The sequence below is a fragment of the Berghia stephanieae genome, chromosome 14, assembly GCF_034508935.2.
Source record: "Berghia stephanieae isolate SIO BIC M18660-M18661 chromosome 14, UCSD_Bste_1.3, whole genome shotgun sequence".
Classification (NCBI taxonomy): domain Eukaryota; kingdom Metazoa; phylum Mollusca; class Gastropoda; order Nudibranchia; family Aeolidiidae; genus Berghia; species Berghia stephanieae.
The window spans coordinates 22,368,190-22,388,539 of NC_088373.1; the positions used below are offsets into that span (position 1 = coordinate 22,368,190).

General features: G+C 36.0%; 1 protein-coding gene across 2 annotated transcripts in view; it reads left to right on the forward strand.

Moving 5' to 3' along the window:
• LOC144959981 (uncharacterized) overlaps nt 1-20,350 on the forward strand; it is a 66,488-nt gene that overhangs the window by 313 nt on the left and 45,825 nt on the right. For both annotated transcript variants that reach the window (XM_078892881.1, XM_078892882.1), the window contains exons 2-8: nt 5,224-5,340; nt 8,084-8,147; nt 12,068-12,229; nt 13,498-13,622; nt 13,911-14,034; nt 17,301-17,365; nt 19,805-20,065. In XM_078892881.1, coding sequence (XP_078749007.1) covers nt 5,224-5,340; nt 8,084-8,147; nt 12,068-12,229; nt 13,498-13,622; nt 13,911-14,034; nt 17,301-17,365; nt 19,805-20,065 — 918 coding nt within the window. The remainder of the gene's footprint in view (nt 1-5,223; nt 5,341-8,083; nt 8,148-12,067; nt 12,230-13,497; nt 13,623-13,910; nt 14,035-17,300; nt 17,366-19,804; nt 20,066-20,350) is intronic.

Here is a 20,350-nt window from a genome sequence, read left to right on the forward strand (position 1 = left end):
ATTCCTTTTGTTATTTATTTATTTTAATTTTTAAAGAAATATGTCATTCACCTATAAATTTTACCCACGGCATAACAATACACAGTCATGGAAGAGTCACGCCTCCGTATATAGCGGGTGGGATAAATCGAGAGTTTTCTATCCCATTTCCCCCTTTTTTTTCTGTACTTCTCTCCTCGTCTCCACGACTGTCAATTCGGTGTCATGAAATTTATGTTAGCTCCTACATCCCCAGTATTCTTTTTTTATATAATGTTCTAGTAGGGGGTTTGGGAGGGGGGAAACTTTTTTTTCTTCCCCCCTTCTTCCGATTTACTACTACTACTACTACTACTACTACTAGAGAACAGTTCCCCCTCCCAAATCCCCTACTTTACTAGAAGTACAAGAACATAATAAAAAAATAAAGAATACTGGGGATGTAGGAGCTTTTTGAAGGCCTCCCCTTATACTTATACTACGATTGCAAGTCCAAGGATAGCCTGAACCATCATATATCATCATCACTACCATGGCTGCACAACCACCACCACCACATCATCTCTACTACTACTACTGATAGGGTCTGTGTAGCCTTATAAACTTTGCACACAAAAAATGCCAAGCAAGTTGTCGATATAATAGCCAACTGTTCTAGAAAAATGTCACTCCTGTACAAAATCAGTCAAAACTGAATTTTTTTTTGAACTCCAGCGGATGTATATGGCAAGGCAGTATCTACGTACACGGTAACCGGGCACCTAGCCTCAGGATCTAAGTACACGGTAGTTCCGGTAACTGGTTTGCCAGTACAATGCAAGCTATGGATAGACCTCGCTCTGTATGTGTGTGTGTGTGTGTTATTTTAAAAAATAAAACAATACAATTTAACCCATTAAAGGCGAGATTCAAGGTTACCTTGTATAAATGTTACCGTGTACGTAGATCCTGAGGCTAGGTGCTTGGTTAGTAACGAAAATAATGATACCAAAATATCTGTGATATTCCTCTTTATGACGAAGTTATGCATCTTTAATTGAAAACCCCTTTAAAACTTTTAGTAAAAGCGAACGCGATTTCCAGTCATAACTTTCTTATGGGCGAGTTGGGTCACAATTTGACTCCCACTGCTGCTGCTCACTAACTGTTAAACTGCCTAAAGTTACAGTGTACGTAGACACTCCGATATGGCAATGTCGATATAACTGACTTCGGGTAATATTTATGTTGATAGATGAGATGAGATCTTTATTTACTAATTGTGAAAAAAAAAAACGGACTTTAATATTATGTCAATATAAGCGTGATGTCGATAGCATTGTCAATACATGGGTGCAAGAGTGCCGGCCTGCCGGTCGATTGGATTACCGAAAAAAACGTCGCCGGATTTTTGTGATTTGGATTTGATTGATTTTTTATTTTTTTATTTTTTTTTGTTTAGGTCCCAACAATCGGGTCGGGTACGTCCATATGATTTTAAGCGAATCACGATGCTACTGTGACCCGGAAGTGATAGTTATATTATTAAATGTGAACCAGAAGTTGATTAGAGAAGAAATGAAAGTTGACCCAGACAAAAACGTAAGTCTGTGAATCTTGCAGGCTTTTTCAGATTATATTTCTGGTCATAAGTAGACTTGCAGGCTTTTTGAGGTCCAGTTGCTTGCACCCATGTCAATATATCCGCTCTGCAGTGTACACTATTTATACTTAGTAATGTCACAATTATATTAGATGAAATTGAGAGTGAGTTTACTATTACTATATACATCACAGAATCACAGTGAAGTTTAGTCTGTTGCTTTTGCATTTGGAAGACTATATAGCCTATGGATAACTGTCAGTGTGATCTGTGGAGTAGACAAAGTCTATCAGCATGGTCTTTTAGACCCAATGAATATTCATATGACCTTGCCCGAGAGAAAGCGTCCCTGCACATGCACAATCACTTAAAAAGTGAACCTTGCAAAGCGATCATCGTGTTTTTAATTCTCTTGGAAATAAAATTAATTATCTATTTGTGGTTAATTTATCATGTGATGATTCGTGGACTATGATTTTATTCTTAACTTACTAAGATATTTTGTGGATTGTTATCGATTTCATCACGTCAATCGTGTATGATTATGCGCTTGCACTAATTAATTAAGACAATGGCGTTGGACGCCCCAGTGACCCAGTTCCTTAATAGGACAGCTTGTAACAATGAAATCAGTCAGAATAAAAATAATAGTGATGACGGTGAAAATAGGAGTTTTGATTTTAGGGTATGCTGAAAAATTTCTCCCCAATATGTTAGATCTCCCTATAAATTTTTTTTCCACACAATCTCCCAACCATTTTGATTTTTGGGTGGTTGCAAGTCAACTCTCCTTGTTTAATGGAGTCAGATCATATGGTTGTTGATGATGAGTGGTGGTAAAGGCAGTATGGTAGCTGATGATGATGTCGAGTGGTGGTAAAGACAGTGTATGGTAGTTGATGATGATGTCGAGTGGTGGTAAAGGCAGTATGGTAGTTGATGATGATGTCGAGTGGTGGTAAAGGCAGTATGGTTGATGATGATGACGAGTGGGGTAAAGGCAGTATGGTAGTTGATGATGATGTAGAATGGTGGTAAAGGCAGTATGGTAGTTGATGATGATGTCGAGTGGTGGTAAAGGCAGTATGGTAGTTGATGATGATGACGACGAGTGGTGGTAAAGGCAGTATGGTAGATGATGATGATGACGAGTGGTGGTAAAGGCAGTATGGTAGTTGATGATGATGTCGAGTGGTGGTAAAGGCAGTATGGTAGGTGATGATGATGTCGAGTGGTGGTAAAGGTAGTGTTTTAGGCTGTGGGACTGAATGGATTTGGTCCCGATGTCGACTTAGGCATTCCAGATTGTAACCGTTGTGGTCGTCTCTCAAGTGAGAAAGATAGAGACAATGAAGTGGCAGTTTAGATAGTACTAGCACTACTACTACTGATAGTAGCATGACTTCTTGTGTCAGAAGAAGAAATAGGGAGTTGATTTCATGAGTGAAGAGCACCCATCACCATAGATACAATTGTCTTCCTGATTCCTAGCCCATCCACTCCACTGATTATAATAGAATGGGTTAAAAATTTTAAAAATTGAGCTTTTATATAGTGCAATATCCACGTAACATGCTAAAAGCGCTTTACAAGGGGTCCCTGACCAACAGCAACACTTGACATTTAGGACAGGACATGACGCCTGTTGGGCGATGTTACAATTTTTTCGGACAGAGACAATGCTGTTAACGACCAGGTACTCATTTTACACCTGAGTACAGTGAGAGAATGTGAGTAAAGAGCCTTCTCCAATGACTCAACTATGCGCCGAGTGAGGCTCGAACCCAGGACCTTCCGATCCGAAAGCGAGTGTCATAGCACTAGACCACAATGGGTTGAGTTGTGTGGATTATAATGGTGGCAGTTATTATTCTAACACTTGACGTGGTGCTTAAAAGTCATATTTATAGATACAAAAATGTCTTCACTATAACCAGAAGTAGTGTCATGAAGAGCTAGACTGTTTGCCGATGACTGCTTGCTATATCACAAAATTTGCAAACAAGTAGATCGCCAAAAATTGCAGCGGGACTTCGATGGTTTACAAAAATGGGACAACTTATGGCTAATGGGGTTCAATCCCGAGACATGCGAAGTGTCGAGAGCTACCAAGAAAAAGACCCAGTGTATGGCAGACTGTTATTCATGAATCAACCCTTTCATCTGTCAAGTCGGCCAAATATCTCGGCCTGAACAAAAACACTTTATCCTGGAACGGCCATATTGACAAAATTACAAATAAATAAAAAGTTGTCTAAGTAGCGCTAGGACCAAATGCGACACAACTTTGGTTAGACCTGCTGTTGAATGTGTCATCACTGTGTTGGACCCTTTAGAATAAAAATGTGCAAACGACTCGTGCAAAGAAGAACTACTGTCGTTTTCTGTGATTTTGACAGAAGACAGCAAGCTAAAGCAGCCATGCTATATACCGTTCAATACAAAAGTTGATTGAAGTTCCCCACGACCTTGAACCTGCAACAACTAGGGGGAAAACCAGAGAACACGATCACAGATTCCAATTTTCACACTCAAGGGTACAATGCAATGAACGGTCGTTTTTTTCCATCAACAATTAGAATTTTGCAACAGCCTGCCTGCAGATTTAGAACTACATTAGCTCTGAACAACCTTTTAACAATTCAGAGACAAAATTGCATCCGTGCCACTCTAAGCACCACCATGCACACCAAAGTCTGCGACAATACACCCCAGGTGGTTTGCACATTGGCAGGAAGAAGAAGAAGAAAAACGATTGTAGAAATATCTAAACTGTCTGGGTGGGGTTCTTGACCTCCCATAGTGGGCAGGGCGGCACTTATTGTGACTTCTTCTATTTCCCTAAATCTGTTTTCCAACTTGCTTTCTGTCTTTGCCTTAGAATGCGATTACTTGGTTTTATTCTATCTCTGGACAGAGTCCTTGGCTGAAAGGGAAACAGACAAATATATGATAATAGTTTTGGGAGATGATAGTCTTGTCCGTTGTAAATCATCTTTCTGTTATATATTATTATATTTGTTTATTTTGAATGTATGGATTTGAGTGAGTCCCTCTTAGTTGGATCCTGTGCTTGCATCTGGATGAGACTTTTGGGTGATCTCAAACTAATACACCAATAGCATGCTCTTGGAATCTACATCAGTTCCCAATTTGAACCATTCCCTTTTGTCTTACTTTTTCTCGTGTGCTCTCAATTGTAAATCTAGAATGTTTTGACTCTCCCATTTTCTTCCTTTTTACTGGCACTGAAATGTCCTTAATGTGTTGCAAGGGCAGTAAAACCCCTAAAACCTAAAAAAAATAACACATGTCTAAACTGTGAGTCTGGATCAAGTAGTTTATTCATCATTTATTTGTTTAGTCTATATATATTATATATATATATATATATATATATATTATATATATATATTATTATATATATATATATATATATATATATATAGATATATATATAGATATATATATATATATATATATATATATATATATATATATATATATATATATAATATATATATATATATATATATATATATATATATATATATATATATATATATATATATATATATATATATATATATATATATATATATATATATATATATATATATATATATATATATATATATATATATCTTCTTTTCTATTGACAGGTGGCCATCAAGATAGTGGATAAAACACAGCTGGATCCGGATAACTTGAACAAAATATTCCGGGAAATCCGAATCATGAAACTGCTGAGACATCCCCACATCATTCGTCTTTATCAGGCAAGGAATTTACGATAAAAAAAACAAACAAAAATACAACTGTACTTTCCCGCATGGCTTGCACACACAAAATGATATTTCTAGGTCACAAATCAAGCTCGGTTTCGTTCGTGCCAAGATGGCAAACCAAACCGAGCGACTTGGCGGTTGAAAGACCTTTCCATAAAAGACTCTGTATTTGCGAGACCCTTATAAACCAATTCCCGAAACAGCTCTAGCGGGTACCCATTTTACACAGGAGTGCGGTGATAGAATGTGAGTAGGAGCCTTTTCCAAGGACTCAACTACGTGCTGCTTGGGACTCGAACCCAGGACCGTCTGATCCAATGGCGAATGTCATATACCATAAGGCCATATAGCCGCACAACTCTCCACAGAGCCATTGGCTCATGGAGAAAGAATTTATCCTAGTTTGCTACCTTTTGGACAAGTAAGATGCTAGTCTATGTCAAATTACTTTCCACTCTAACACACTCAGTACTCAATTCCTGCTGGGTGGGCTGGGAGTTAAAAAAACCCAAAAAGATCTTGACAACACCCAGGATCAATCTCGGGTCTCTTTGCCTATAAAGTGAGTGCTCTACCAACTGAGCTATGGGCACTCCCCTACCTACCACTTGTAACAGATTTAATTGTCAAATTGTGCCAAAAGCTACAGCTTGTAACATTGAAACCAGTCAGAGTAAAAATAATAGCGATGACAGTGAAAATAGGAGTGTTGATTTTAGAGTTGTATGCTGAAAAATTTCTCCCCAAAATCTTAGATCTCCCTATAATTTTTTTTTTCCATCAATTTCCCAACTATAGGGAATGAGATTAGCGGAAGAGTAGCGTCCCTTGATTGGACGTAACCAGCGGAGAAGTTATTTGTAAACAAACCAACTACAAGCCAAGCGCTCCAAATGCAAAATATATTGTTCATATCTCTGTACAAAAATGCTTATCATAATCAACGTTATGCATTTTTGTACAGAAATATGAATAATAAATTTTGTATTTGGAGCGCTTGGCTTGTAGTTGGTTTGTTTACAAATAACTTCTCCTCCGGTGATGTCCAATCAAAGGACGCTAATCTCATTTCCTATTTTGATTTTTGTGTGCCAAAGGGTGGTGTTCCTAAATGTTATCATCATTCGTTTCACTTTGGGATGAATATAATATAATGAGATATAACCCAAAAACCAGAGGGTTCTGTCTCTACAAGTATAGAAGATATTATACGATTATTTCATTTCTTTGTATTTATTAAACGAGTTATTTTTATCATGCCCAATAACACGATAAAAATATAACCAGCTCTCCGCAAATACTTGCTCCATGTTGTCTCATCGTGTATGAAATTATGGGACAATTTTTGTTCATTGTTTGCTTTCTGCGAAGATCTTACGCATTGTTTAGCGGGTGGTTGGATGGGAGCATCACCCTTGAATCATATACCTATGATGTTCGCATGGGTGTACGATCCGATAGTGATGTCGTTTCTTCTTCTCTTTACTAGCCTATCCTGCTTCTTTGGTTTGTGATTGTATTTTTGACAGGGGATATTTTTTTTTCCTGTAAATCCTCTGCCTGTTTGTTCTTGGTTATTTATAATTTAGCTTATGATATCTTTAGGTTATGATTTTGATTGACATTTGTACTATTTTTGTTAGATTGCTTGTTTTTTTGTTTCAGCGGTCTCTCATATAACTTGAATTGTGTTGGAAGAGACCTAAAGCAACAAACAAACAAAAGCATTGTTTAATTTTTATAGTTCAGTTTTTTTAGCCATATACACTATTTAAGTGTATTGAAACACTTTGATTTATTGCATGACCCGGAAGTTCATTTAGGGAATTCAATAAAATATTATCTGACTGGGTTATATCTGATTTATACATTGAATTCTGGAAATCGATACTATTTATATCGTCTATGAAAAGTAAGTGTATTCATTAACTCACTCAATCCTAGAGATTTTTGCTACTTTTCAAAATTGGAAAAAATGTATTAAAATTAAGCATGTACATAGTTTTATTCAACTATCCTTTTCTCAGAAAAATGTAATAAATAGGCATGGGGGTAAAAGTAACCCAGGTAAACTAAGGATATAATCAGTGTTATGGTTGAGTGAGCTAATATAAATATCAATTCTAATTATATATTTCAGGTTTGTACGCATTTGTTCAAAATCTTGTATTCATTTCGGCTCTCCGTTGTACACATTTTACATGGGTAAGGGTTGGCAGCACTGAGACAGCTTGGCTCAGCGGTGTGGTCTTTGCTGCTTCCCAAAAGGTACCGAGTTCAAGTACGCCTGGAACAAGTCACCTAGCCTTGCTCGCTTTCTTTGTTTCCTAATCTGTCCCCAGTGCCACAGATCTACCCATTGATTGGCTAATTTCTTTGTTTCCTAATTTGTCCTCATTGCCACAGATCTACCCAGTGATTGGCTAATTTCTTTGTTTCCTAATTTGACCTCATTGCCACAGATCTACCCAGTGATTGGCTAATTTCTTTGTTTCCTAATTTGTCCTCAGTCCAACAGATCTACTCAGTGATTGGCTAATTTCTTTGTTTCCTAATTTGTCCTCAGTCCCACAGATCTACCTAGTGATTAGCTAATTTTTTTGTTTCCTAATTTGTCCTCAGTCCCACAGATCTACCCAGTGATTGGCTAATTTCTTTGTTTCCTAATTTGACCTCAGTGCCACAGATCTACCCAGTGATTGGCTAATTTCTTTGTTTCCTAATTTATTCTCAGGTTATGCAATCAGAACGCATGCTTTACCTTGTTACCGAGTATGCAAGTGGAGGAGAGATCTTCGGTAAGTAACCTCACGTATGTTATATCTGTATTTGAGTAAGGATTGCTCTTCATTGCCAGTGATTTTCCCAGGGACAGAGAAGTCTTTGAGAATCATTTGTTAAATTAATATATTTAGTGGTGTGTCCAGATTAGCATGTGTATTAGAATAAATAAATACATCAATCAAAACGCATGCAAACGGTGATGTAAACGTAATAATAATAATAATAATAATAATAATAATAATAATAATAATAATAATAACAATAATAATAATAATCATAATGATAATAATAATGATAATGATAATAATAATAATAATAATAATAATAATAATAATAATAATAATAGTAATAATAATAATAATAATAATAATAATAATAGTAATAATAAAAATAAAAGAAGACCACAAAACAACACGGATATCACCTGTGGATACGTTGAAAACTAAATTGACCACCTCATTCACAATGTCAAGATAGTGGAGACGACACAGCCTTATAGACACTACCTGTACTAAACGCAGAAGTGACACAGTCTTATAGACACTACCTGTACTAAACGCAGAAATTACACAGCCTTATAGACACTACCTGTACTAAATGCAGAAATGACACAGCCTTATAGACACTACCTGTACTAAACGCAGAAATGACACAGCCTTATTGACACTACCTGTACTAAACGCAGAAATGACATAGCCTTATAGACACTACCTGTACTAAACGCAGAAATGACACAGCCTTATAGACACTACCTGTACTAAACGCAGAAATGACACAGCCTTATTGACACTACCTGTACTAAACCAGAAATGACACAGCCTTATAGACACTACCTGTACTAAACGCAGAAATGACACAGCCTTATAGACACTACCTGTACTAAACTCAGAAATGACACAGCCTTATAGACACTACCTGTACTAAACGCAGAAATGACACAGCCTTATAGACACTACCTGTACTAAACGCAGAAATGACCCAGCCTTATAGACACTACCTGTACTAAACGCAGAAATGACCCAGCCTTATAAACACTACCTGTACTAAACGCAGAAATGACACAGCCTTATAGACACTACCTGTACTAAACGCAGAAATGACCCAGCCTTATAGACACTACCTGTACTAAACGCAGAAATTACATAGCCTTATAGACACTACCTGTACTAAACGCAGAAATGTCATAGCCTTATAGACACTACCTGTACTAAACGCAGAAATGACACAGCCTTATAGACACTACCTGTACTAAACGCAGAAATGACACAGCCTTATAGACACTACCTGTACTAAACGCAGAAATGACACAGCCTTATAGACACTACCTGTACTAAACGCAGAAATTACACAGCCTTATAGACACTACCTGTACTAAACGCAGAAATGACACAGCCTTATAGACACTACCTGTACTAAACGCAGAGATGACCCAGCCTTATAGACACTACCTGTACTAAACGCAGAAATGACCCAGCCTTATAGACACTACCTGTACTAAACGCAGAAATGACACAGCCTTATAGACACTACCTGTACTAAACGCAGAAATAACCCAGCCTTATGGACACTACCTGTACTAAACGCAGAAATGACCCAGCCTCAGACAATCACATACTTTTAGGAAATTTGAAGCTCAAACTTAGGGCAACAGATAAAATTGTGAGCGACCTTAGCCTTACCACAAATTCAATTCCCGAAAAGTTAAGGAACAACACAACAAGAACACATTTAGCACAACACTCATTTTCAGATCAGAAGGTCCTGGGTTCAAGACTCACATAGTTGAGTTCTTGGTAAAGGTTCTTCACCTACATTCTCTCACTGTATTCAGGTGTAAAATGAGTACCTGGCCGTTAACAGCGTCGTTTTATTGAAAAAAAATTGTATTATCTCCTAACAGGCGTCATGTCTCGTTTTACATGTTACGTGTTGCTGTTGGTTAGGGACCCTTTGTCAAGAGCTTTGAGCACGTTTAGTGGATATTGCACGATATAAAGGCTCAAGTTGGAAATTCCCTCCATTCGTCTCAATATTCTACAAGTGACTTTTGTCTGCTAGATCTTTTTCCAGTCGTTATCCCCGATGGTTCTTCTAAGTACCTGGCCTGACTCAGAACAAAGTCAGCAGGGCCCAGCATTAAGATACCTCAGAGATTCAGTGGTTGAACAATAAATAAATAAATAAAAATAACTACTGAATTTGAGAATCCAAAGGAATTTTTAAAAAAGGAGAGAGAGAGAGAGAGAGAGAGAGAGAGAGAGAGAGAGAGAGAGAGAGAGAGAGAGAGAGAGAGAGAGAGAGAGAGAGAGAGAGAGAGAGAGAGAGAGAATGTATGTTTGTGTGTATGAGAGAGAGAGAGAGAGAGAGAGAGAGAGAGAGTGTGTGTGTATAAGAGAGAGAGTTGAATTGTGTTGTTTCAAGTGTCTTAAATTGTACACAAGATGACTGGAGAGCAAAAAATGGTGTTAGCCGTCTAGTACTGTAATGCCACAACAAAAGGGATTAAAGACTAAAAAGATTAAGGGGTTACTGACTTCTCACACCTATGATATGTTGGAACACTGAAAAACAATTAGGAGTAATTTATACACATAGATTAGTAGACTGGCAGCCAATTCAATATATATGGCTATAATGGGAGAATGCCAAGAAAACCAAACAAACAGAAATCTTAATGAACGTGGACTAAACGCATAGAACCTGGAATTTATCTCTCCCAGTTTCCCTGGCCTATCTCAATTTATCAAATTAATATATAAAGTGTTGCTATTGGTTCTTGGTTGTATATTTTTACATTTTTGTGCATTTGCATATATATATATATGTATACATTGTCGCCATAGATTTCAACTTTGTGTTTATACATTTTGATGCATGCCATTTTTAAAATGAATGAAGTATATATTATTATTATTATTATTATTATTATTATTATTATTATTATTATTATTATTATTATTATTATTATTATTATTATTATTATTATTATTATTATTATTATTATTAATGTTATTATTATTATTATTATTATTATTATTATTTAAAGGTAATCTAGGATTAATTGTTTTTTGATCATGATTCCCACCACCTATACCGTTCCTTTATATACTCTATCAATGTTGAGCAAACAAATGGGTCGGAAGGAAATGAATAAAATAAGATAACATAATACCCCCCCCCCCCCCCAAAAAAAAAAAACAAAAAAAAAACAAACAAAAAAACAAACAAACAAACAAAACACAAAAAACAAAATATATATATATATATATATAATTTGTATGTGTGTGTGTGTGCAAGTCTGCATATTCTTTTTTAACTTTATGTTTCTTTCTTTCTTTTTTTATTTATTTATTATTTTTCTAACTATTATTTGATTATTGGATTATTTCCCAAACCCTGGTCTGATATTGGACTGCTGATATTATTATTCTCGTTTTTTAAAAAATGTGTGTGTGTGTGTGTGTTTGTGTGTGTGTGTGTATGTCTGCAAATGATTATTTAATTATTGGATTATTTTCCAACTCTTGGTCTGATATTGGACTGCTGATATTATTATTCACGTTTTTAAAAAAAATGTATGTGTGTGTGTGTGTGTGTGTATGTGTGTGTGTGTGTATGTGTGTGTGTGTGTATGTGTGTGTGTCTCCAAATGATTATTTAATTATTGGATTATTTTCCAACTCTTGGTCTGATATTGGACTGCTGATATTATTATTCACGTTTTTAAAAAAAATGTGTGTGTGTGTGTGTGTGTGTGTGTATGTGTGTGTGTCTCCAAATGATTATTTCATTATTGGATTATTTTCCAAACCCTGATCTGATTTTGGACTTCTGATATTATCATTATTCACGTTTTTTTCTTTTCTTTTTAAAAAAAAAATTTTTTTTTTTAAAATGGCTCCTATAGTTTTAATCAAATTTTACTTCAAATCAGATCATCTGGTAGCTCACGGAAAGATGAACGAAAAAGAAGCACGGCGTAAATTTGGCCAGATCGTTTCTGCTGTGGCCTATTGTCATAGTCAAGGGATTGTGCACAGGGACCTGAAGGCTGAGAATCTACTATTGGACACCAATCTCAACATTAAAATTGCTGGTATGTAGCAATGACTATCCCGCACAAATCTTTGGGCCTCTTTTTCGCTTACGAAGTGCCCGAATTCGCGTCAAAATATGGGACGAAGCCGTTTCGTATATGCTATTTAAAAAAATTAATTACGACGCTGTTTATCTATGAATATGACTGAAAGTTGGCACACAGTTAGAAAAAAGATCATTTTAGATTATGTCAAGCGACAAAACTCGTGCGATTACCAGAAGACCGTTAAAAATAGATTTTTACTCTTTGGAGTAAAATATTTCTAAAACTACCGGGCGTGGAGGTTTTGTCGCTGACAAGGTAATACATGAACATTTCTTCTTTTTGGTTGTAAAATTTCATATGAATATGACGAGTAGTACTTTTCCCGTATTTTACAAAACACCATCCTAATTTGCTCTTCAAGTTTCAATCTTTTAATCCACTTATTACGCAAGATACAACCAAAGGCCGAAAAAAAATGCCGAAAAAGCGTCCCATATTTTTGCTTTTTTTTCCTCTTTGCGGGTCATCCAAATAAATGACACCTTTGAAACTGCATAACTTGTTTATTTATGAATGGATTTTCAAAATTCAAAAACATTTTTACTCAGTGGAGGTAGGGCTTTGATTTTAGACACAATTTTTCCTCAAAAATAGAAAAAAACATTTTTCATAGTCATTGCTATGGTATGTATTGCTTCTAGCTGGAAAAGAACGAAGTCCTTGGGAGAATGAATTTTACAAGGAATTTTATATGATTTATTATTATTATAGAAGTTTTGAGTAGGCTGTGATAGAATATAAAAATATTTCGGACAAAACATTAAAAAAAAAAAAATTTTTTTTAAATTTTGTCTTCTCTCCACTGGGTATTTGGACCTCAGACTACCTGATGAATGGCTTGTACTTCTAACCTGTATTCAGGAGTGCGAGGTTCGATCCACAGTCCAGGAAGTCTTTATTTATAGGTTTTATTTGGTTATTTTCTTGATTATCATTATTATTATTTTTATTATTATTATTATTATCATTATTATTATTATTATTATTATTATTATTATTATTATTATTATTATTATTATTATTATTATTATTATAATAGCTATTTTAACCATCAGACTTGAAGTGCATGAATTACAGAATTCATTGGGTTAAAAAAAAATTAAAAAATTAGAAATTTAATTTTCTTGAAACTTGGATGTTTTCCTCAAACTGAACACTTTTTTTTTTCCCCCATGCTGTCTAATGTCATAGTAGTTTAGTTTCTCCCCTCCTTTCCACAGACTTTGGGTTCAGTAACTTCTTCACTCCCGATTCACCCCTCAAGACGTGGTGTGGGAGTCCACCATATGCAGCCCCTGAATTGTTTGAAGGGGTCGAGTATGACGCTCCCAAAGTCGATGTTTGGGTACGGCCACTTTTCTTTTATTTACTTATTTTCTTTCTTTCAAATTTAAAAAAAAAATTATTTTTTTTTGTGCATTTCATTAAATGAATTAAATGACTGAAGTGATTCTAATGCCCGACTCACACTTTTCTACATTTTTGTATACGTTTATGCTTTTATGCGTTCATTTTTATTTATCATTGCATTTATGTTGCCTATTGTCTTTTATTTGTCGTACTTTAGAGCACTTTGTTGATTCTGTGCATTGTATAAATTGATTTTAATTTAATTTTGCTTTATAAATTTCAGAGCCTCGGTGTGGTCTTGTATGTGTTGGTATGTGGTGCCCTCCCCTTTGATGGAAGCACGTTACAAAGTCTTCGTAACAGAGTGTTGTCTGGGCGTTACAAGGTGCCTTTCTACATGACCAGAGGTAAGATGGTGACAGAATAATAATGCGGGTTGGGGGGGGGGGGGGTGGTGAGATGGCCTGGTGGATAAAGTACTGCACTTTTCCCTGGAGGACCTGGGTTCAATCTCCATGCTGGTTGGTTTATACTTGAGTAAGAAACGTAACCTTTTTTGCCCTCCTAGCTGGGCTGTACTTCAGGCTAAGCCAAGGTTATTCTATTGGTATTTTCTTGAGATTGACCCTGATGGAAAAGGTCATTAAAGGTCATATCTATTTTTAGATTTTTTTTTTTTTGGATTAACTCACTCAATCCTAGAGTTTTTTGCTACTTTTCAAAATTGGAAGAAATGAATTAAAATTGAGTATGTACAGAGATAATTACATTCAACTACCATTAGCATGTAAAATTAAAAGCATTAGGTTTGCTACTATGCCTATAATTTGTCTCATAAAAAATGTAATAAATAGGCATGGGGTAAAAGTAACCCCGGGTAAACTACGGATATGGTCGGTGTTAGGGTTGAGTGAGTTAAGGGTTGAGTGAGTTAAGGATTGAGTGAGTTAAGGGTTGAGTGAGTTAAGGGTTGAGTGAGTTAAGGGTTGAGTGAGTTAAGGGTTGAGTGAGTTAAGGGTTGAGTGGGTTAAGGGTTGAGTGAGTCAAGGGTTGAGTGAGTCAAGGGTTGAGTGAGTTAAGGGTTGAGTGAGTTAAGGGTTGAGTGAGTCAAGGGGTGAGTGGGTTAAGGGTTGAGTAAGTTAAGGATTGAGTGGGTTAAGGGTTGAGTGAGTCAAGGGTTGAGTGAGTTAAGGGTTGAGTGGGTTAAGGGTTGAGTGGGTTAAGGGTTGAGTGGGTTAAGGGTTGAGTGAGTTAAGGGTTGAGTGAGTTAAGGGTTGAGTGGGTTAAGGGTTGAGTGAGTTAAGGGTTGAGTGAGTTAAGGGTTGAGTGAGTTAAGGATTGAGTGAGTTAAGGGTTGAGTGAGTTAAGGGTTGAGTGAGTTAAGGGTTGAGTGAGTTAAGGGTTGAGTGAGTTAAGGGTTGAGTGGGTTAAGGGTTGAGTGAGTTAAGGGTTGAGTGGGTTAAGGGTTGAGTGGGTTAAGGATTGAGTGAGTTAAGGGTTGAGTGAGTCAAGGGTTGAGTGAGTTAAGGGTTGAGTGAGTTAAGGGTTGAGTGAGTTAAGGGTTGAGTGAGTTAAGGGTTGAGTGGGTTAAGGGTTGAGTGGGTTAAGGGTTGAGTGAGTTAAGGGTTGAGTGAGTTAAGGGTTGAGTGGGTTAAGGGTTGAGTGAGTTATGGATTGAGTGAGTTAAGGGTTGAGTGGGTTAAGGGTTGAGTGAGTTAAGGGTTGAGTGAGTTAAGGGTTGAGTGAGTCCAGGGTTGAGTGAGTCAAGGGTTGAGTGAGTTAAGGGTTGAGTGGGTTAAGGGTTGAGTGAGTTAAGGGTTGAGTGAAGTTAAGGGAGAGTTATCTTTTCAATTCTGACAGCATTTTATCCAGATTTCAGATACATCGTTCCCTAAAGTGTACAAATAAAGAAGAAAAAAAATCCGTCCCCGGACAAACTGTTCGGATAACGGAGACATCCGAATTGTGGAATTCCGGATTAAAGACACGTGACTGTATTTTAATTCCTTGCGACACTTGGTTGAATCTGGCAATTCCTCTCTCAATAGTGCTGGGTGGGGTTCCTGACCTCCCATAGTGGGCAGGGACGTACTTGCTTGATGTCTCCTCTGTCCCCCTGTATCTGTTTTCCAATTGCTTTCTGTCTTTGTCGTGGAATGAGATTACTAAGTCTTGTCCTGGCCGGAGTCCTTGGCTGGGAGGGAAACAATCAAATGCATAGTTAGTGTTTTTGGGAGATGATATTTTTTTCCTTGTACATCATCTCTCTGTTATGTATTGTTATATTTGTTATTTTGAATGTATAAAACATTTGAGTGTATTCCTCTCAGTGGGATTTTGTGCTGGTGTCTGGGTCAGACATTTAGGTGATCTCAAACTAAGTACACTGATAATGTGCTCTTGAAATCTACATCTGTTCCCTATTTGAACCAATTCCCCTTTTTCTTACCTTTTCTTGGGTGTACTTAAATTGTAATCTAAAACTTTTTGCTATCCCATTTTCTTCCTTTTTACTGTGGCTGATATGACCTTTATGTGTTGCAACCACCGTAAAACCCTTAAAAAACCCAAAACATCTCTCAATTCTACTAACTATTCTGATTGCTATAACTAGAGTAAATTCAACATATGGCTTTTGGTTCATCCAAAAACAATTCCAAGATGAAATGATAAATTTTAAATTGAGCTTATAGTGTAGTATCCACTAAACATGCTCAAAGCACTTTTCAAGGGGTCTTTTCCAACAGCAACATTTAACATTTACGACAAGACATTTTGCCTTTAAGGCGATAGCGATGTTATAATTTTCGGACAGAGACAACACTGTTAATGGCCAGGTACTCATTTTACATCTGAGTACGGTGAGAGAATGTGTGTAAAGAGCCTTTTCCAAAGACTCAACTATGCGCAGAGTGAGGCTGGAACCCAGGACCTTCCAATCAGAAAGCGAGTGTCATACCACAAAACCACATCGCCACACAATATGATAGGACATACAGTGGTGCCAACCTTACCCAATAAATGCGTATTTTTATGCATTTTCATTCCTTGTACACATTTTGCTTAGGATTGTACGTATAATTAAATGTCTATTATTCAAGGAGTTTTAGCATTCATACACTATTTTTTACACATTTTATCAAAATCTTACAAATTTTTTTTCTCCATTGTACAGATTTTATCAAAATCTTACACATTCTGTCTCTCCATTGTACACATTTTATCAAAATCTTACACATTCTGTCTCTCCATTGTACACATTTTATCAAGATCTTAAACATTTTGTCTCTCCATTGTACACATTTTATCAAGATCTTAAACATTTTGTCTCTCCATTGTACACATTTTATCATAATCTTACACATTTTGTCTCTCCATTGTACACATTTTATCAAAATCTTACACATTTTGCCTCTCTATTGTACACATTTTATCAACACCTTACGTATCTCCATTGTACACATTTTATCAACACCTTACATCTCTCCATTGTACACATTTTATCAACACCTTACACATTTTGTCTCTCCATTGTACACATTTACATGGGCTAGGACTGGACATATATTTTATATAAAAGAAAATAGAGATTTTGTGTTTGTTGCTTGTGGGAAGATGAAATGGTTCTGTGTTAATCAATTGTTTTTCATCTTTCATTTGCTTTCCATTACAGACTGTGAGAATTTGATCAGCAATATGTTGGTGGTGGATTCCAACAAACGTTACAGTGTTAAACAGGTGGGATATTGTTATTGTTGTTATTATTATTATTATTATTATTATTATTATTATTATTATTATTATTATTATTATTATTATTATTATTATTATTATTATTATTATTATTATTATTATAATTATTATTATTATTATTATTATTATTACTATTGTTATTATTATTATTATATTATTATTATTATTATTATTATTATTATTATTATTATTATTATTATTATTACTATTCTTCTTCTTCTTCTTCTTCTTCTTCTTCTTCTTCTTCTTCTTCTTCTTCTTCTTCTTCTTCTTCTTCTTCTTGTTGTTGTTGTTGTTGTTGTTGTTGTTGTTATTATTATTACTGTGGTATTTCATACTATTCAATGTGTAGAGCACCACTCTACTTCTCGTATAGTCCAGTTTCTTAGTTGGTACAAATTCTGCACCCAAGTTAATGCCACAAATGTACTGTTTAATCAGCGACGTATTCAAAGAATACGGTGGCCAGCCCATCATTAATACAAAGCTTTGCTTTGGAAGCAATTCCTTCGTGGCTCATGCCGAATATGGGGTGTGTTATCTTGATGAAAACCTTGAAGGTCATGATAGAGCCTAAAGTTTATTCATCATTTCTATATACATAAGTAACACTGTAATTGTGGCATTATAAATTCTGGTTGGGGTTTCTTACCTCCCATAGTGGGCAGTGAGGGACTTACTGTGTCTTCTACCCACCTATATCTGTTTTCCAACACGCTTTCTGTCTTTGTCTTGGAATGAGAATGAATGACTTGGTTTTGTCCAGGCGCCCTGGCCGGAAACCCTGGCTGAGAGGGAAACAGTCAAATGTATAGTTAGAGTTTTGGGAGATGATATTTTTTTCCTTGTAAATCATCTCTCTGTTATGCACTGCATTATGTTTCTTTATATTATGTATGATTTGTAAAGCACTTGAGTGTATTCCTCTTAGCGGGACCTGTGCTTGTGTCTGGATGAAGATTTTATTGATCTCAAACTAAGTACTTAGATGGTGTGATTTTGGAATCTACACCTGTTTATTATTTGAACCAATTCTCCTTTGTCTTCCCTTTTCTTGGGTGCTTTAATTGTAATTCTAGAACTTTTTACTATCCCATTTTTTTCCTTTTTACTGCCGCTGATATGACCTTAATGTGTTGCAAGCGCCGTAAAACCCTTAAAAACAACAAAACAAAAAAAAACAAGCATTATAAATTGGTTTGTAGAAAGTATGGCTACAACTACAAAAATATAATTATAAAAGGTTAAGTGATATCAAATGTTTGGAATGGGTGTCTTTGTAATAGTAATATCTCAAATAAATGACAATGTGAAATTGAATGTAAGCTTCAATTTACTGTAATTACAAAAACAGATCAAATGAACGTTTCAGGTTTCCCCTTTATCAACAAAACAGGATGAATAAAACAAATAATGTGGTAGTGGCGTTGTTAAGATGAATACATCAAGCTTTGATGGACATTCCATCCCATTCATCTGTAGTGTTTCATTCATCCTGTTTTGTTGATAAAGGGGAAACCCGAAACGTCCATTTGATCTGTTTTTGCAATTAAATTAAAGCTTACATTCAATTTCAGATTATTATTTATTTCTTCGAGCAGCAACATTTACATTAATATATCAAATGATATCACCTGAATCTAGGTCAGTTTGAATGTGATTTGATTTAGATGAATGGACTGATAAGATTTCCTCCTTTTGATCACATTGCCATTTTCACTGATCAAATTGCCATTTTCACTGATCAAATTGCCATTTTCACTGATCAAATTGCCATTTTCACTGATCACATTGCCATTTTCACTGATCACATTGCCATTTTCACTGATCAAATTGCCATTTTCACTGATCACATTGCCATTTTCACTGATCACATTGCCATTTTCACTGATCACATTGCCATTTTCACTGATCACATTGCCATTTTCACTGATCAAATTGCCATTTTCACTGATCACATTGCCATTTTCACTGATCACATTGCCATTTTCACTGATCACATTGCCATTTTCACTGATCACATTGCCATTTTCACTGATCACATTGCCATTTTCACTGATCACATTGCCATTGTCACTGATCACAATTGCCATTTTCACTGATCAAATTGCATTTTCACTGATCAATTGCCATTTTCACTGATCAAATTGCCATTTTCACTGATCACATTGCCATTGTCACTGATCAAATTGCCATTTTCACTGATCACATTGCCATTTTCACTGATCACATTGCCATTTTCACTAATTCCATTGCCATTTTCACTGATCACATTGCCATTTTCACTGATCACATTGCCATTTTCACCTCCGATGTATTATTTTTTTACCCTCAGAATGATCTTTTTTTTCGTACCTCACTGTAAACTCTTTTTTTTTTCTTGTTTTTCGTCCGCTGCCCCCCTTTCTATCCACTTTCTGATAGATTCTGGAACATTCTTGGATGCGCATGGGGAAAGAGGAAAACGCAGATTCCATCATCAATGGTGGTAAAATGACCGCCACCACTACCACCCCCACCACCTCCTCCTCCTCCAGCAGCACAACTACCACAACCCCGACAACTACCTCCAGCACCTCCAACATGGTGGAAGAGGACAGCATCCTTGGCACCGACTCGGAGCTTGGTCAGCAGATACTGAACCATATGGTCAGTTTGGGGTTGGACAACGATGCAACTGTAAAGGTGCAGAGATAATATGTCACTGTCGTCGTCGTCGTCTTTTTGTCAGCATCATCATCATTGTCATCATCATCAGCATTATCATCATTCATCATCATCATCATTAAAATCATCATCATCATCAGCATCAATAACATCATCATCAGCAGCATCAATAACATTATCATCAGCAGCATCATTAACATTATCATCATCATCATCATCATTAAAATCATCATCATCATCAGCATCAATAACATCATCATCAGCAGCATCAATAACATTATCATCAGCAGCATCATTAACATT